Source organism: Lycorma delicatula, chromosome 7, assembly GCF_047948215.1.
Source record: "Lycorma delicatula isolate Av1 chromosome 7, ASM4794821v1, whole genome shotgun sequence".
NCBI lineage: Eukaryota > Metazoa > Arthropoda > Insecta > Hemiptera > Fulgoridae > Lycorma > Lycorma delicatula.
Genome location: NC_134461.1, coordinates 105,780,622 through 105,801,784, shown reverse-complemented (window position 1 = coordinate 105,801,784; position 21,163 = coordinate 105,780,622). Strand labels below are relative to the sequence as shown.

Below are 21,163 nucleotides of genomic sequence, written 5' to 3'. Positions count from 1 at the left end.
ACCTAAGTATAGAGAAAATGGTGAAGAAGAATTAAAAATAAGAACACCGATAATATGTAAAATGAGCTAAGAGGAAGAACAAGTGAAAAATGTAAATTTGAAAATAAAATAAAATATTAAAGTTAAATTCTTTAAAAAAAAAATCGTATAAGCTTTAATGTAATAATTTAATATTTAAGAAAAAATAATTAGTTGTCCTACAGTTTTAAGCTTTTGAATTTCACCGTCTTTCGGTTAGGGTGATCCATAGATAAAATATAAAGAACATCTAATATAATATGTACCTTCCGGCGTGCCGAAAAAATCTCTTTCGGCACGCCGGAAGGCGGAGGTAGATTTCACCTTCCTAAGTAGGGCATAAAAAGTTTCCAACTTAAAGTTAAGAAAAACTTCAAATTTACTAATATGACAATAATTACATGTGAAAAATGTTTCACATTTTTAGCGTACGACAAGCCCCACATCTTCTTACAATTCCAGCAACATTTTGGTCACCCTTGCCGTAAGAGTTGGCCATATCAAAAATTGTTTCGAACAAAAGTTTTAGGTAATGTTTAAAGGACTAACGACCACTTTAAACCGATTCGATACTGTGCTTATTAAGGGAACTATGATTCTTTTTTGTCTTCGAAACCTCATTTTTTCTACCTCCTGGGCCAATGGTTGGTGATACAAAAACCTTTACTTACATAAATTTTAGGCTCTTATCCAAAGTATAGTAGGAAATTTAAACGAATTCGATATTTTGTTTTTTCGAAAAAGCCCCCTATTTCTACTCCCATGGTCCGATTTTGGCCGTTAACGAACTCGACAGAGATTTTAGGACGAGTTATTTTTAAGGAACAATCTGAAAGTGATTGGTGCAAAATTACGGCAGTTGTGTCCACAAGAAAGTGAAATCTATATATATAAAAATGAATGTTTGTCTGTCTGTATGTCTCTTATGCCTTCCTAAACCGTTCATCCGATAGCGATGAAACTTTGGGGAATGGTTGGACGCATGTCAGGGAAGGTTTCTAAATTATTTTGGATCCGCTAGGTGACGCTAAGGTCGAGATATTTTGAAAAATTTTATTAATGGTCCAATTTGGCTCATATTCAGAATACATATTAGTTACGTGAAAAGAGATATTTTTTTGCAAAAAATGGAGGCGCTAGGTGGTGCTGGGGTCGAGATATTTCAACAAATTGTATTTATGGTCCAATTTGGCTCATATTCGGAATATGTGTTACATGGAACGAAATACCTCTGTAAAAATTAAAATACCTCCTCTAGATGGCGCTGAAACTGAGATAATTGGAAAAATTGCATTTATGGTCTGAATTGGCTCATATTCAGAAAAGAAAAATTATTGCAAAAATTATACCTGTTAGGTGGCGCCGGTGTCGAGATATTTATGAAACAAAAAAGAAATAAACAATTGACTTTCTTCTTCTATATATATAAAAGACAATGTTCGTAAATGTGTCTGTTATAGACTAAAAAAAACTATTGCACTGATTTACAAGCGGGGGAGAAAGGTAAAAGGGGAAATGGGAAATGGGGAAAGGAGGAAAGGGAACATAGTGAAAAAGGGAAGTAGGGAAAAATAGAAGAAGGGAAATAGGGAAAAGAAATAAAGTGAAAGGTTAAATTTTGTTAAGTTCCGTAATGTTCTTTTTTTATGTTTTATCAAACTTTCAATTGCATTCATTTAATCTACATATATATATATATATATATATATATATATACTTAAATCTAGCAATAGCAAAGCATTGCTGGATCTGCTAGTATACATATATAAACTTTTGAAATGACGGTAGTTTTGGAGTCTGGGGATGTGAAACGCGAAGATATGTCGAAATTTTCCGGAAGTCGAATCATGATACCCATTACAATAGGTAGCTTTCTCATGAAATCTACCAAATCAAAAAAAAACAAAAAACATTACATTATTTCTTACAACTCCTTCGAAGCCATACAATATGAATAAAACACTGCGCATTTTAATCAGCCGTTGGGAACGAATCAAGCGGATGATCAACCGAAAATATTTGTAAATATACACCGCGAATCCCTCTCGAAGAATTCAAAATAGACCCGAAAACAATAAGCACAATCCAACAAATTCTAACAAACTCAAAATCCAAAGTTACGTTTCTGGGTGAACTTTTCGACCCTTTTGAAATCAATACAGGAGTCAGACAGGGAAATAGACCGTCCCCAATCTTGTTCAATTGGGCACTGGAAAAAGTGATCAGAAAATGGGTTAAGGAACTTGAAAACTAAACATCGCAAACACCCTATTTATTAGAAACAAAGGACCTAAAATAAACACACTACTGCTAGAATTTACAGATGATATTGCCATTTTCGCTAAAAACAATCAAGAAGCACAAACTAAAATACAAAAATTAAACGAATGCTATAATAAAATAGGATTACAGATCTCCTTCGAAAAAACGCAATGGTTCACAAACGATAAAAAAACCAAAATCAAAATAGATGAAATTCAAGAATCCAAAAATTTCCAAAATCTAAATACCTCAGTGAAACCATAACCCGTAACGTTTTAGAAAAAGAAGCAATGAGAGGAAAAGTCTAGAGAACGAATCTCGCCTTTAAGTTTATAAGAAACAACTATAATAAAAAATCATTAACTTATAACACAAAACTAAAACACTACAACAGTTATTTTACCCGAAGCTCTATATGCAGCCGAATGCCTCCAAACATTTTCAGATAAAAAAAATGTTCAAAGTGGAAAAAAGAATCCTAAGAAACATTTATGGCACAAACTTTAAAAACGGAATCCATAAATTCAAAGTGAAAACGAAATTTATAGAAACATAAATAAAATCTACAACACAATAAGAAAAAGACGGTTATCTAATTTTACGGCTACTTATACAGAATGGATCCACAAAGACTTATAAAACAGATCTTTGATAGATTTAATGCAGCAAAAACTAAACTCACATGGTTCTCGGAAGTCTATAAAGACATTAAAAAATTAAACATAAATGAAAACACAGTACAAGACCGAGATCAATTTAAAAAACTTATTAAAAAACGGTAGACTCCCAGAGAAAGCCAAAAGACAAGGCATAAAATGGACTGAATAAGAAAACGAGAACAAAGTAGCACAATGAGAGATTACTGGAAGACAAAAACAATAAATCTGTCTAACTTTATGTGTGCGTGGTCCCTAGAGGCCTAATCGAAAAAAAAATTATTGAAAGGTTTCAAACAGTTAAGGTTATTACGGAATAAAAACTAACAAAAAAACTTTATGTGGTTCTTAAATAATGAACAAACGAGAACACTACTATAAGCGGAAAAGTGTTATAATTCTTAAGAATTATACACATTATAACTATTACCATATTATAATTTTAAAATATTTTTTCGTAATATATTACAAGCAAGTACGAGTGATTCATAATTCATTTGTAACTATTTATTTATTAATTCTTGTTATGCATCTTAAAATACGTCCACTAAATAATTTATCAATCATTAAACAAAATACTAGATTATTATTCTAATATAAATAATTACTTTATAACCAGAATTCATTTTTATTTTTTTACGTGTAAATATCATTTTTACCATACTAATTTTATAATAAATTAATTGTTTTTTCTTTTTTTATGAAAGAACGAGCATCAACAGCTATAGTCATTAGCCCGGTGGAAATTGGTAGCGTATGCAAAGATGCTACGCCTGACCGAGATTCGAAATCGGGATCTTTGCACGAAATGCCGAGACGCTACCTACCCAGCCACGGAGGTCGGTTTTTTTTTTATTTGTAAGAAGCTTTAAATAGTTCTAGGACGATAGATAGGACTATAACATTAAAATCGAAAGATAAATTTTAAAATTCAGTATTCTTAGCCCATATTAGTTTATTAATTTATCAATAAAAGATAAGAAATAATGGAATTTCTTTTTAAAAATTTAAGTTAAGAAAACTTATAAAAAAAAAATGTATGACTTAAAATAAAAAAATAAAGCATCAAGTAATAGTAAAACAAATCAAAGAAAATTAAGGCAAATTCTATTATAGTTTACTTAATTTATAGTAAGTTTAGTTAATAAAATCAGACCACTTATAAAAGCGGCACTCCATACAATAAAAACAATTTCCAATATTGTTATATAAAAATAGACAAAAAATATACAAAAGTTAACCATTAAATTAACATATATTATTATGAAAAAATATTTATAACAGATGATGTTTGATAAAATAACGGAAATAAATTTTATACAAAAAAACACACAAAATTCAAATATTTTTTTATTTATTTAAATTTTTGCCTCAATAACTGCATTGACATTCTTTTTTTATAAATATGCCAGGATCAGAACTAAGTAAGATTTACGTAACGGAATGACCATTTAACGTTTTTACACCATCAGCACACGGATTATAAAATAAATCTTTATTATGATCTTTTTAACAATAACAATACTAAATTCTAGTGCTGAGCATGTGCTTAGATTTTTTTTCATAGATTTTACTATACATTCTGGTACTAGTTTGTCTATATAATAATAAAACCTATACATTTATATGTAGTAATCTTTATTTTAATTATGAAGTTACGTATAATTTTATGTTTAAATAAAATATTTTTAAAAAGAAAAATTTATACGATTCGGGTTCTAATAGTTAAAAATATGCTTCTACATATTTTTTTTTTCAGATAATTTGTGTATTTGAAATTTTCGTACTGTTCAAGTACATAGAGTTGATGATCTTTACTTGTTATATATAAAATTTTTGTTATAGTTAATGGCAAGTATTATCCAACATGTTAGGTGATATGAATTTTCTAAATATGTCTTATTTTTTATGATTATTATTTTAGAAGTTAATCCTAATAGTTGTAGGTTCTTGATATGTTTATAAATGAATGAGCGTCCGGTTTGTTCGATGTAGATTTTTTTTTTTGTAATATTTCAATGATAAAAAATATTGATCATTCATTTTAAAATATCTTCTAGAAGCATATCTCAAATAGTTTGGAAAATAATTTGTATTAAATATAATTTATTAATAAATTAGAAAATATTTTTTATTTTATCTATATATTAAGACACCAATATTAAAAAAAAAAAACTTGAACCATATTTCATTCAAGAATGAAATAAAGATAAATCAAAATATATATATTACGAGTAAAATAAACAAAATATCTCAACAGGTCTATTAATTTTAATTAATTTTATGAGATGCCTAATTTATTGTTATTAAATAACAATAAAAAAATAATAACACTCACCAAGTACAAAAAAATATAATTATAATTAAATTTGTGATCAAACAATACTTATATTAAATTCCGCACAAAAATAAATCTCACTTCCCGGCACATAAAAAATGAATATTTAAAAAAAAAATATAAAAAAAAATGAAATGAAGTAGCAAAACTATTTTCTTGTAATTAAAAAGAAAAAAAAAGTTATATCAAAAGAAAGCAAAATGATATAAACAAAACTATAAAAGACAAAACACAACAAACACGTACAATACGTTTGTAACAGAACGTTAGGAATATAGAATACGATAGCGTGTCTAGACGGCACAAGTCTTAAACGATTAATGCTGATGAAAAGTAAAAACAGTCTGTCCCCTTCGTCGTAATGGTAACACTAATAATAGTAAGTAATAAGAAGTTAAGAGAGAGGTGGCACCGATGTCAAAGAAGAATAAAGAAACAAAATGTGGACCAACGAATCGATCGTGCTATGTATCGCGCGATGCTGTTGTTGTCGTCGAAGTAAAAAAAAAAAAAAACGATACGAAGAAGTTTAGAAGAGGTAAACAGGAGATCCCCCCATCATAATGACGTCACGCACGGTAATAAGAAAGTGATTGCGGCGGCCGCGGCGGATCGTGTTATGATGAAGAAAGTGAAATGTTACTCCCCCTTCATCATTTCTTCTTCCTCTCCTTCCTAGTACCTCTTTTTCTCTGCATCATTCACTCGTTCATTCATTTTCTATCTTATTCTTTATCTTCTCTTTAATATCCTCTTTTCTAATATATATATATGTTATTTCGGTGAAAAGGGTACACTTATATAATTTGACCGGAATTCTTAACGGAAGATTTGAAAAGTGATACGTTGATAATGTTTATTAAAACAACCTGTTTCGTTTATTGAAATACATTAGGCGTGCGTCTTTTAATAATACACAACAATAAGTTGAAATATTACTTCGATGTGGTCCAATACCGAGAATCGGTTTGCTGCGGTAATATAAAAAGAAATATTTTAGTATTTCTTTCTGTCACCGTTCTCAATACATACAAATCACCTATCGTTCATTTTCATATTCTATCCTATAATTATTCTACTTAAAAAATGTTTCTTGTTCTACTTTCAAACAGATTTACTTTTAGTATTAGAATTATGATAATCATTTGAATGAAAAAGAATATTAACTCCTTTTTTTGATTACTGCCGTATATTTATCATACACAAAAAATTTTTCTATTCATAAAATCAAACCACCGGTTGCGTAATTTTTTGTCATCATCATTGACAAGCAACTACTTTTAAAGCTGTTCAATACTGCTGCGCGACTCAATTATATTTGTCTTCGCGTTTAAAAACTAATAATTTTTTAAAGAATTCTATTTAGAGTTAATTACTAAATTAAAAAAAAAAAAAAAATATATATATATATATATACACTCTAATTCATACTTAGTAATATAATAAAGTAAGGGCACGTATAGGATAGTGGTATTTGATTCGAAAAATATGAAGATGAAACTTAAAAAATACCACCAACCATAAAATTCTATCCCAGCTCGAGCAACTGCTTTTTACTACATACAAGAAGATACGAGTACTTTAAAAAAAAAACAAAAAATGTAATAATTTAGATAGAAAAAAAGCATAAATTAAGTATAAAAGATAACAAAAAACCCTGATAACAAAGTTGTAATACTTTCCTGACATTGGCTATAGATTCTTACTGGAAAAATAATTATGCACGAAAAAGTTACAAAGGATCTCTTTTTTGGAATGGTGGTAATTTATGATGATGAAGTTTTACTATAAAATTATCATTATATGTTTAAATAAATTAAAAAAAGTTTTAAAATTCAAAATATTGGTACTTTTTATTTTCTCTGCTACCCTACCTCCAAAATCACCTTTCAAGAGAAAATTTTATTTTTCTAGTTTACTATATTAAACGGAAAAAACAAAAAAATATACAACCAATAAAAAGTTACCTAAGATTTCTTTTTTGGATGTGTGTGTGGGGGGCGGGGGGTGAATTAAGATGAAATTTTATTTTAATATTATTACTAAAAGTTTAGTATTTAAACTTAGTATTAAAACTTTAAACAAATTTTTTTTTCAAATTCAAAAAAATTGATTCTTTTAAAATTTTTATCGGTTCTACCACCCCCAATGTATATCCCTATTTTTTTTTTTGGAGTACCTATTAAGCCTAGAAAAATATGCGGTTAAAAAATATGCAATATAAAACATAGTTTTTTAGAATTTTGGGGAAGGGAGAATTTTAGTAGAATTTTTTTTAAATGGTAAGATAAGCATACACGCATCTACTCAGCTTAATGCAATATGAGGTTATGTCTGCAAAATTTTGAGAAAATTAAACCCCATACATCATATATTAATCCCAAAATTTTAACAACAAATTGTTTCGTGTACATGAGTCTATGTACAAAACTCATCAAAATCGGTTTTTCCAGTCAAAAATCATTAAGCTTCTACAACACGCCAACACACGTACATATGTACGTTTGAATTTAGATTTTTCGCGATTACATACCACTTCCTTGTACTTAAAAATAATTTTCCCATATTTTAATCGGGGTAAGCGATGATGAATTGTATAACAAATTTAGTTTTACACGCCAGTTGATCAACCGATCTTTGTATCTGTTAAGTAGGCTCCTTCAACTTTGCTACAAATCAGAATTTCTTACGTTTATTAAAAGAATCTTAGGATAAGCATTTAGGTGAAAGTAACAAGAAGAATTACAAATATACGTGGAACACCTACGTTACAAAAATCAACAAGCTTCCATAGGTAGTCATTGTTTTCAGTCCCAAACCTGTTTGCCCTTAATGGAATCGTATATAACCTTATCAGTATCACATAGGTTGTTTAATAAATGAAAGTGTCATAAAATATTTGTACATGAAAAAATGAATAATCTTCGACCGCGTTAAAAAAGTTTATTAGAATGAAAGAATGATAATTTTTATTACTCCGGATAAATTGAAGACGAAGCGTATTATGTGAAACATACGTTAAAATATATAAGATAAGATATAACAAAGGCAATAGTTGATAGTAAACTACATGTTTACAATTAAGACCGCAGCGGTGCGTGTATTATAAAGATTTGATTGAAGAAATAAAGCATTTCACCTTCATTGACCAGTTTGTTACAGTACATATTACAGTCCGGCGGTATTACGCAAGAAGTGTACTAGAACTGGATATTACAAGTAAATATAAAAAGAGATGAAACGATGAGGTTATCAAATGAGATACGGGTTAGTGAGCGGAGTAGAACGGTAAGAAAAAGAAAGTGAAATATGTAGGGTCCGAGTGTGAGAAAGATAAAGTTATTTGTAATACGTAGAATGAAAGGAGACTGCGGTACGATGCGAAGTCTCGGTCACTGTTTTTTTTTTAAATGCTGCTCGAATGAACATAAATATGCGGCCCGTTTAATAACCTACTACATAATCTGGCCACCGAGACCACCGGAAATTACGGTACAAATCACCACGATATTGCGGTGGCGTATATTACTCGTCGAGAATTATTAGGAACTAAACATCCGCGAATTATGTTTATTACTCTCTATTAAATTTTAATTTGCATTACATAACATTATCTAAGTTAGTCGTTAAAAACAATTGGTTACAGGAAAAGAGAAAGGGTAAACCACATTATTACTACAGCAACCAGTTTTATAGGTAATATATGGTTTACTAAGAATAAGTATAAAACGTGATATTCCAATACGTCTAAGTCTTCTTTTCATCCTATGTAGAAAATAGAGGAATAATCAGTGGTGTGGTGTAGCGGGGGCGGTCACCTCGGGCGGCAAAATTTCACAATAAATAACAATATCATGTAATCTGAACTAAAATTTTAACCATTTCTTTTCATATTTTTGTCGCACCGACAATTCGGACTGATTAAAATGTGCACGGAACTTTTTATTATTTAATCTGTGACAGAACCGGGGAATCCCTTTGTAGTCATCTCGCTGGTTCTAGCGACTGGTAACACCGTCTGTACTAACTAGTTGCCTCGCGGTAATTCCACGTTTTTTATTTTGTGCTCGGATTGTTCACGACGAATATTCAGTGAGAATTAATTCTTTCACATAAAGAATAGAGTTCAATATTGTCTAATAACAACTGCAACATCAGTCGTTCAATTCACATTGACTCAATTAACCTCGATTCATGATTTTCTTTAAGTGCTGTTGTGATTTGTGATTGTTAAATTATTGAACTTTGTCGAAAAATTTTGATATTAATTTTATGTAATAATAACCTTATCTTGTCGACGCATATCATAAATGTTGTTATATATCAATAAGTGGCATACGTGCAAGAAGTTTTGTAATAAATGTGTTTATTATATTATAAAACATACAGTGATCTGATATGAAACCTAATTCACTCCTGAAATTAATCAAAAACTTAATTAATCAAAAAAAGTATATCAAACATGCCATGTCAAACTTAACAGTAACAGTAAGGAGTGAAGTGGCTTGTCATAATCTTCTTGACTGAACCGAACATACTACTTACTGCACAATGACATGACAATTTTATCAAAATGCAGTTGATGTACAATTGATGTTCTACCTTCATTTCCTACATCACAGAGACTGACTGTACAATAAACATCATTACTCTCAAAGAAAGGAACTATTTTATATTAGTGCCTCTTATAAAGAGCCTCTTTTATACCTGGTAAGATGGAACAAATATTGTAAAATAACAAGAAAAAATACGTAGAAATATAAAAAATATTTAAAATTTCAAAATTAACAATTGGGCCAAATTGTAATTTCTTTTTCTAAATTTTTAATGCACATTATACTGCCTAATTGATTTAGCTGTGTGATGTGATGCAATCATGCAGATAGATGAAATAGAAAACTGAACATGGATGAAATGAAATGGAAACTAATATCATCAGCCATCTGTTAATTTCTTATATCTCCATCTTTGCTAATTATTAAAAAAAAGATTTTAATATTTGAAAAATTAAATTTTTTTCAGTAATTATTAACTACAAAGAAAAAAAATTATAAATATGATTAAAACACGATCAGTTTTAAATAAACAGGGATAAAATTGTATAGATTATATTCATGGAATACTCTATCAACCTTCTCTATTTAGAAAAGTTAAAAAAAACCCAAACTACTAAAACAAAAATAATATAAGGTTAGACCACCTGACTAGTATGAATAAAAGTGCAATGAAATATTCCAGATTCCTTTCAAGGACATTCAATCAACTTCCTTGGCCTAGATTAAAAAATATAATTAATTAACATCTTATATAAACAAAGAACATTTATCATTATTAACAAATCGTACATTTAAAAATTAAATGTAATTATGATTTGATAAGTAAAATACAAAATATATATTTCGCAGAATGCTTTTCTAAACCTCCAGATCTTGATTTCATCAAATAATAATAAGAATAATACAATAATCAAGTGACAGATCGAAATTTAAAAATTTATTGTTTCTTTTTAAAACTATTTTAAAAACTACCCATATGTTAACTTTTTCTGTTCAAAAAAAAATGCAAAGAAAAATCTTTTAACCATATTAATAAAAAAAAGGAAAATAACCAACCAGCACTTGAAATATAATTTCTCAATATTCTCTTAAAAACCATAAATGTAATATTTTTCAAGTTTAAATAAAAAATAAAAAAAAAAAACTATGAAGCATTAATCCAAAAGTAGGAAAAGTAGGAAGCTGAATAAATTTTCTTCATCTAGATTACAAGAGAATACACAAATATTAAAAAAAATTCGAAGGACTTTTTTAAATAAATATTTATTTATCTTTTCTTAAACCTTGGTTAATAATTAAATTTAAATAAAAATTATACCAGTTTCCATATAAAAAAAAAAAACAACTGCAATAAAATGGTAAAAATCAAATTAACGGGTTCAATCGACCTCCTTGGCCTAAATTAAAAAATATTAAACTAAAGTAACTTATAAAATATAAACGAACAAAATCTAATGCCAATTTTTAGTCATGCAGCTATTTCTAAAAAAACAATCATTAAAATGGCAACTACTGATTAATAATTTAGAACTCGTTTGATGGTAAAATGTGTTATGAACTTTTTACAAAATTTTAGCAAACTGTGTAAAATATTCTTTACGTTTATTCAGTGATGTTGAATGTATATTGTATCAATCGCAATGAATGCATTTATTGTTCAACTAAGAAGTAATTTTACGTAATTTTCCAAATCTACACATTACATAAATAATGAAAACAACTTATTGAAAAAGAGTTAATATTTTAATAACATGTATTAGCTTTAAAAACTGATTGCTGCTAAAAAATACAAATAAAAAATTCCTTAATCTATATGATTAATATTAAGACTTTTTGTTAGCAAACGTCTATAAATAATACCACAGTGCCATCGCTTTTAAATTTATATCAAGTAATATTTAAATCGAAAACTTATAAATATTTATAGCTGAAGGAAAGCTTGATTAATCTTGAAGATTTAGATTATTAAACGTACTTTTAAAACGAAATTATAACAAATTCCAAGAAAGTTTATAAATAAATCAATATGTAAATAAATTTATTTATGTAAATAAATTTTCAAGCAAATACGGGAGCATCACGAAGTTATACTTCGTGAAGCAAAGAATGTGGACCTCAACGACCGATCTATTTCTCAGGAAAATGATGATTTAAATGAGTGGAAACGGCACAATAGACGTGGAGAGGAGCGCTATCGTACTGGAAGTATATTTTGTCTCAGAGCTAAAGGAACATCTTCAAGCAGCTGCGGCAATTCTTCTTGAAAAAAGTGCAAGTAAACCTCAGCATTTAAGCGGAGAGGTAATATGAACGGTCCAAACAGCTAATTGTGAAGAAGGCCGCTCCATACACTAGCGATAGACGTTTCAGAACGAAACCTTTCACTAGCAATAACTCGCAAACGAAGCGCTTTAGAAAATATATTTATATGAACTATTTCGATTATTCTCACGAGTAGAACTCGTAGAGTAGAGTTTAGGTTATGAAAGTGCCGGGAGAACCTCGTGATACACTTACATATATATATATATTATTCAGTAAGTCATAGATAAAATTTAGTTCGATTTAAATTTAAAAAATCCGACTACAAACATGCACATGATGAAAGATAAATTCATACATTTTCAGTTCATAAAATTATGAGTGTTTTGTCAGTAGTAAAATAAAAAAACAAAATAACCATAACTTATAAAAAGTATAGAGCCGATTTCAAAAACTCAAAATTAATAAACCTATAGAAATATTTAAAAAAATTTTTTCATACCATACAAATGCAGTTTAAGTTATTTTAATGCCATAAAAATGAAAGATAACTGCCGGAAACCTGAATCTTGTTAAAAATAAAAACAAAAACTCAGAGAAATGATGTAAAAGATTTTCTAACACCGACCGTAAGCTTACGTTTTCTGAAATGTGAAAATTATTTTCAACCTGGATTTTCAACCAATTTTTTTGAAATTTTATACCTTATGCCTGTAAACCTTTATAAAACGTCATGCCGATTCAAAAAATAAATTTCATAAAACGTAATTACGAAATAGTAAGGACAACTTTATATTAATTCATATATTTTCACTAAATTATTATAAATAATATCCAATTATTCTAAACTAATAAAATGGGTTCAATGAAGTTGAGCTTACATTAGCCTACAGAATTAGTCAATGCTGTTGGAATAAATGGAAACCCGTGAACGTGAACCGTACGCTATTTTTTTTATCGACTACTTTATTTAAAAACAAAGTAGTCAATCGGATTTCGGTGGAAAATGAACAGTCTCTTTATTAATTTTAATAAATGGTTATTTATATTTATTTTTATAAATATAATTTAACCAAACTTAACCTACGCTCGCTAACCTTGACTAATTAACACCGTAATTTTTTAATTTATTTAATAAATTCAGTAATAATTGCAATTATTTATTATTTAAATAATCCAAACACTCCTGTTAATTAGTCAAGGTTAGCGAGCGTAGGTTAAGTATTGTTAAATTATATTTATAAAATAAATAAATATTTATATTTATTTATTAAAATTAATAAAGAGACTGTTTTGAATCTATGTTAAACTCTATATCGGCCCATTTTCCACCGAAATCCGATTGACTACTTTGTTTTTAAATAAAGCTGTAGCTGCGGTGGCGTTAATACGTAAGTACAGACATATTTTTATATACTGGACTACTTCTACGTGATCTATGCATATAAATATAGGCCTACAAAAAGGAGCACCACAAGCAGAATGCGCTAATCTCAACCTTCGATATTTTGTACGTTTTACTCAGTAACAAAAAAAAATCGTGATAAATAATTTATAAAACTTGTTATTTTTTATTATAATACTTATACTTTTTCTACGCGAAAAAAAATTATTTTTATATGGTGAAACTGGGTAGACGTGAAATCGAGAAATGAAAAGATAAGCAGTAACACAACACTCGACATGTGGTTGGCTGGATTACCTACTCTCTAAAATTCCAGCAAAAAGCTCAGTATACTTTTATTGTTAAATCGAATTTATAGTAGAACGTATTTTTACTTTTTTTAAACTGTAATTGGCTATACAGGTAACCATGCAGCAGCATCATTACCAATGTAGCAGTTATATTAAATAATGTAAATTATATAAATCATATCTAAACAAAATAAAATTAATTTGACTAATATGAGATGAAACTGAACAGATGTAATAGCGAAACGGATAGATAAGTTGTTGATCACAACTCTTGGCTGGATTTCGTCACCCCATACTTTCTTCTAATAAAAAAATGATCGATAACAATTTACGATTGATTTATTAGTCAACAAATTTTTTTATACGGAGTTTACACCACGACTATAGGGTTTTAACAAGTAAATTAATATTACGAAAACTGCACAATTAATCAATCATTTCCCGTATTCCGACTTGCATAAGGGTAATCGATCAACTTCTGAACCATGAAACAATTTATTTCAAATATAACTGGAACTGTAGATTTTTTTTTATTACACTCTTTGAACAGTTGTTACAGTAGATTTTTCATAAACATATCCGGCTTTAGGTCACCAAAAACCCTACATAAAAAATAATTTCTTTAATCAGATTATAAAATCCAGTGATAGCAAAAAGTGTAATGATACAGAATGCGCATCCTAACAACTTTTTCAGTGTATACAATATGACAAACCAGCCTGTACCACATGGCCTTATAGGTTTCACGTATGCATTACCATAATGCAGACTACTACTGTTAATTGTTATCACCTGCATACCCTGATAAAACCAAACCTAAAAAATACAATCACCGACAAGCTAATAGGTCACAGTTAATCCGACTGCCTGCCCAAGTTGCCAACACGTAAATGATGTAGTGCTATTTAGCAATCGGCATTACCAGCTAGCAATCAAAATCTAGCTTACTATCTAGCTTACTTGAGCAAAATTGAGCTTACGAATAAACTTTCCTACTTCAAGTGGGGCTCATCACAAAGACTGACATACAAACTTTTTTGGATTCAGATCTGGTTCCTGTCTCACCAGCAGATACGAGAGCTTACCCCAATGTAGTCTACCCGATTCACCAATCACAAAGAACTGACCCGACTCAGTAGCATCCCCTGTGCGGAGTGATACCCAGGTTAGGCTTACAGAGATGCAAGACAGGTCATTATTCATAAATTCAGAATGGAACACTAGAAGTCCCAAGTAGAGAGCATATCCTCATCTGTATGTAAACTCTTTAATGTGGAGACTGTGTTCAATTTCCATGCACCGAACTGTAGTCAGTCATTCGGTTGAACTGTAACTATTCACTTGTGTTTGGTGAATTGTTCCCTTTGCTGAGATCCGGGTAGAAGCAAAGTCTTAATGGCAGAGTAAATATTTCCATTGTTAATCTGAAAAAACACTGTTATTCAGTAAATCAAAAATGATATTTTTTAAAAAAAATAATGATATATCCTGATAAATGTTTCCAGACATAAATTATCTTACCTGTACTACCCAGGATTTGAATCATATTTTTGTTGCTATTTTCCAATAAATACTTTTTTTTCAGCAAATCTTTAACTCAAATGGAATTCAAAATATTTTACATTTAAGTTATCTTACATGACATAAACAGAATATCCCTTTAATTACACGTGTAATACCTGAAGAAACAATCGGTGGTTTATACTGTGATCAATGAAAAGTAACATATGTATATATAAGACAAATTAAAATTCTTGAAAAACAACTTTCAAAAATCTTGAGTTAAAATAAAAATCTAGAAATCTCACGTAATGAGAAAGTAAAGTGGAAGGAAGGAAAAAATTAAGAATTAATGCCAAAAACAAACTGTTAAAATTTAGAAAAGAAAAGAAAGAAGAGAAAATAAAAAAGAATGTTTAACTTTGTTTAATTTATTTGTTGTGGTCTTAAACTATGTAAATACAAACCCTAATCTGCAGGTTCTTAAGAGAATATAATTTGAATCTTTATATAATACCTTAATTATGCATACTTGAGTAACATTAAGATAAAATTAATTTAAAAGTAACACAACAAGAAATAATATAATTTCCTTTTCCACTTATTAAATCTACTTGTACAGACATAATTACTTGTTTTGGTTGAATAAAATTACAGGTAAATTAGAAATTTTCAAAACTACACAACATTACTGTAATTGGAAAAGTATCATGCTAAATTTTATAAATCATAAACATGGAATTTCTATTACTTAATCGCCTTGTTACTTAAAAATATTGATTTCTTGAAATGAAAGAAGTCTTAAAAATTGTATTCTTTGATTATAATATTTTTTTACAGTGCTAACAATATACTTCAATTTATATAAAACAAAATATAAAAAAAAAAAATAACATTTATGTAATCAGTACTATGTATTATATCTAGCTTAGGAATGCATTTTATTTAGCAACATATAATATTTATTAAATATTAATTTTATCATAATTATATTTAAGGGAAGATTCAAATTTTCTTAAAACGACCAAGGTGAAATTAGATTAGTTCTTTTAATATCATTGAGCCGTTCATCAAATAACTCCCAAATCGTTTATTCAGACTTTCTAAAAAAAAAAAAATTGCCTATCATAATTTTATTTGTTGAATAATATGATAACATTTGAAAATTAAAAATAACTCCCTTTTGGAATAATGAAAACTATCCTTCTCAAACCTTCTTTAGCCGAGTTCGAATTCATAAGTACTTAGATTTTTTGTTTGATGAGAAGTTGCCGTTTAGTACCCACATTAGGCAAGTAGCGGTAGATGCCGTCTCTGTGATGAACAAGCTTAGGAGGATTGCTTGAAAGGATTATCATCATTTGTCATTTGATTATCATCATATCATCGGGTCATCATTTGTACATGGTATACCGAGGTGTTTTCGAAAGTATGACCTCTTACGCGGCATCCATTTGGGCGCATAGATTGGAAAGAAGTCGAGCACTTATTCAAAATTTAAGGAGTACCCTAGCACAGCCTTAATTGTATGCACTGGTGTTTTTAAAACAACCTCCTACAAGGCTACCATTGTATTGGGAAAGGCTCTCCCAATCGATTTAGTGGTGAAAGTTAGGACAGCAATGTGGAAATTGCAAAGAAGCAGGGAGGCCGAGGTATTTTGGATGCAGTTTCAAGCCAGGCCTGTACCGGAACGGAACGGTGATCTCAATGCACCGGTTCTAAATTTTGGACAGTTCCCCATCTCCTGCCTGCGAGGAGGCTTTACAGCCTAGCAATGGAAGCATGGCAGCAATAATGGCACTCTATAACTAAGGGAAGATCCTTGTATATGTTTATACAGGATTTGGGTGGATGGTATGCCTCTCCTTCATTTTTAAGGGCAATGGAAGCACAAGTGCTCTCCAACCATGTAAATTTAAACCAATATTTGTTTCGGTTCCACCTGGCAGCTGATGAGCTGTGCATCTGTGGGGAGGTCCAGTTGAACGAACACATGATGTTCGACTGCCCTGCTCTTGAGGGGGGGCCAGAACTCAGGCCACTCTGGAACTTAGAGGTCAAGGGGAAAATTGGCTGCTCACAAGCAGCAAGTCAATGTGGCAAGAGCCGCATTGTCAGACTGTGTGAGAGTTCCTTGTTGCAGTTGCTTCGTTCAACCAACATCAGTAGTTTACCTAACGGAAAAGACTCCTACTGTGCTGTAGTAGGAAGCTAACTGGGAGATATGGCTGACTGCCAGTCAGATTAAAGCTCCAAGCGCTTTAATGGTATACAGGTACTTACTGGCATTCAGCAGTCTAGGCGTGGCAGCGAATTGCTGTCTTCGACAAGATAAATTTAATTATTGATAGTCATATATGTTTTAGTAGTTGACGGAGTGCGCCTACCCATTTTAGTAATATACGACAAGTGAGCAGTGGGACACGCAAGCAAATGGTGTATGGTACCATTTATTCCGCTTATGCTTTTAGGTTAGCTCAAGGAGCTAGTTAGGACACTGGTTGCTAAACTGATTCAAGGCTCAGTAGCTGTTTGTGGCACACACTTTCAGTCTTATGCTTTAGGGCGACAGAATGCGGTGGTGGCAGAAGAAATGCCAAGCAAACCAATTTATCAAGCCTTCTGGATATAATTATTGGAAATATCTTGATCTAGCTGCCAATAACATTTAATAAATGGTAGTCACCTTACAAACATTAGATGGCTTGCTAATATGAAACAGAATATTATATTAAATCCATGTAGTGCTTTTTCAAAGAATTTACTGATTTTTAATACTAAATTTGACAAAAACGACATAATCAATGAACTAACACAATATTGAGTATACTATCAGATTATGTAATCACAAGGACCTAACCTTTTTCAGAAGATGGGTCTATTAATTTAGTGTTTCGAGAAATTACACTTAAAAAGGGGCTGATATTTCCTTTCAGAGATCTCTTTAAAGGAAAAGTTCCATTAATTTGTAAGTTAGTTGTTTGTCATTTCTAATAATTTGACTAGGATAACTGCTGATCGACAAGGATAATTAACTAATTTCTTTTCTAGTTTTTGTTGTTAACATCACAATCTTACTGGTTTAAAGTGACCTGATGAAACAAAAGTCACGGTTGTAAACAATATAGCTATTTTTAAAAACAACAAGAGATCCTATATCAGGTATTCTAGGTCACATGTCATGTTAAGTGAGAAGTGAAGTGGTTTCCTGTCTTCACTGAGCTGAATATACAGATACATATGAGCATGGCTAGCACACTTAAATGCAAATGAAATGATATTTAGCCCCACAAGCGATATTTTTACTCTCCTCACCACAGGAAATGGTTATAAAGAGCCATCATTACCCTCAAAAAACTACTCTATTATGGTGCTTGTTCTCAGGTGTATTGCTTGCACTACAGCAAAGTAAATTTTTATATATATTATTATTATTATTATTACACAACATATTTATAGTTTTATTTTATTAAATGGATTTTTACAAGTTTTCTAAAAATATCTTAGGAAAAATAAATCTCTATCTCAAGGAATTTCCTCATGAAAGGAAAAAAATCACGATTTATATCGAAGTTATGAAATAACTTATCTTGCTTTCAGTTATATAAGCATACCAAATATATACAGCTGCCTATTAGAGAATTCAGTGGATGAAAAACAACATAATGATGACGAAACATGAGCTTAATTTTAATAACACAAAGAGATAATAACTTTACTTACAATTGTTAATTTAATTCACTTTTAATTATTTCCAATGAATATTTTTAATTACTGTTATTTTTTTAAGAATGTTTAATCCTTTCAAAATTGGTGCCAGTGGATTAAACCAATCCAATTAAAATATGTTTACTAAATGCACATTCCTGCATAATAATCAGACATAATTATTTTAGAAACAGAATTACATAATTTCAATTAGTTTAATTCTAGTAAATATTTTGAAGAATATTTTAACAAGTAAATTGATAATTATTGAAACTCACTTCACCATTATCAGGTCCGTCCTTTGTTGTGGGTTTTTTCATAATTTGCTGATCATCGAAAATGAAAATCTGAAATCAAAATATATTAAAAAAGTATTAATTAAATCCTTGAGAATTTCACACCCCAATATAGAGCACAAAATATTTAATTATACAAAATTATATATCTGAATTTTATAATCTAGACTTTCATTTAACCTGCACTGCTCCTAGCTGGTGTATGAAATTTCTAGAGTATATTTTGGTTATAAATAATGAACATAGATATAAATATCATTCACTTGCTTGATAAATCAAATTCAATTATTAAAACTCAGTAACGTAAAGCTTGTAACGCAGTAACACATACTGTAACAGTAACACAAACTGGAAAGTGTGTATTATGTTTTACAAAAAAAGTCATTTACTTCTCAGTAAATGTTCCTCTCATGTAATTAAACAAAATTTATCTATAGAGCAAACAAATTTTAAGTTTTATTTGAAATTTTGTTTAAATAGTCCAATAAAGAAATCACTGAGGTTAATTTTTTTTTTATTCAGATTTTTTTTTAAAATTAATAATTTACCACATAAACTCAACATAGCTTGGGAGGAATATAATGTATAGGAATATGATATTAAATATTTTTAACATATAAAAATGGCCAAGCCATTTTGGAATTCAAACCATAACCATCCAGTTGAAAGATAGCCAAGATAAGGCCTCTCAGCTTTGTAGACAAATTTTTGAACCATTACTTCCCAAATACCAAATCTGGATTATTAGGTTTCTATAATATTAATTAAAAATATTACCTGATGCTATTAATTTTTATTCCTTTACCTCAATATTTGTATAAAGTACTTTCTATCTTAGAGGTAAAACATTAGCAAAAGTATTTTAAGTGTATATTGAAATGGAATAGACGTATACAACCAAAAAATAAGTGCTGGCGCAAATTTTAGTAAGGAAAATGTAATGGATAAAATAAAGCCAAACCCTTACCAGGAATTTGAACTTGATAAAAAAACAACAAATAAATAAATATATATATAACAATTAAATATATAATTTATACAATTAAATGTGTAAATAAATTAAGGGTATAAATAACAATTATATTTTTAAATAGAAGCTTATCTAATCTAATTCAAGACATAAACTGAAAAGTATTCTTAAATAATAAAAAACATTCAGAATTTTTAATACTAAACTGTGAAACATGTAAGATAAATAAAAACTTAAATGATCAATACTAAATCTAAAATACACATTTTAGAGGACAAGACCAACTTAAAAAAAAAATTAGAAATAATTTTGTTTTGTTTAATTTGACTTTTAGAAGTTGTACCAAATTAAAAACTACCATCCTACAAACCTTCAATTGGGTTAGAACTGTATTAGCAAAAATAAATTACAATTATACATGTATATAAACAAATAAAAGATCAGTTTCCTACCACCAGAGCAAAAACAGTGCTATCAAACTGCTGTTCAAAAGAAATTGAATATAAAGATTTTCAAATTTGAAAACCTATATGAATATATATATATATATATATTTATTGGTTTTTCAAATTATTGTTATTATCATACATATATATAATCCACATCTGTCATACAATCAAATGAGCATCATTTCTCTGATTGATAGAAAATAAGAGTTAAATTGATCCATTTTAGTTTCAATTTCTGTTACAATCCGACACAGAAGAGTACTTCTGATTAGAATGACAAAATTTATTACATAAAAATAAGGAGAACACGGTTTTTAATTTGGTAACAATGCAGTTAAATTTTAACAGTAAAAATTGTTAAATAAGTTCTTACATAATGAATAAAAACACATTTAGCTGTTAAAAAGTAACATAAGTTGGCTGAATTACTTTCCAAGTTAAAAAATAGCA

The 21,163-nt window shown here is 29.2% G+C and overlaps 1 protein-coding gene across 1 annotated transcript in view; it reads right to left on the bottom strand.

Moving 5' to 3' along the window:
* LOC142327790 (nose resistant to fluoxetine protein 6-like) overlaps window positions 1–19,339 on the bottom strand; it is a 275,777-nt gene extending 256,438 nt beyond the window's left edge. The window contains exon 1 of the mRNA XM_075371127.1: window positions 19,277–19,339. Coding sequence (XP_075227242.1) covers window position 19,277 — 1 coding nt within the window. The 5' untranslated portion in view covers window positions 19,278–19,339. The remainder of the gene's footprint in view (window positions 1–19,276) is intronic.
* Between the last annotated feature and the right edge of the window lie 1,824 nt (window positions 19,340–21,163).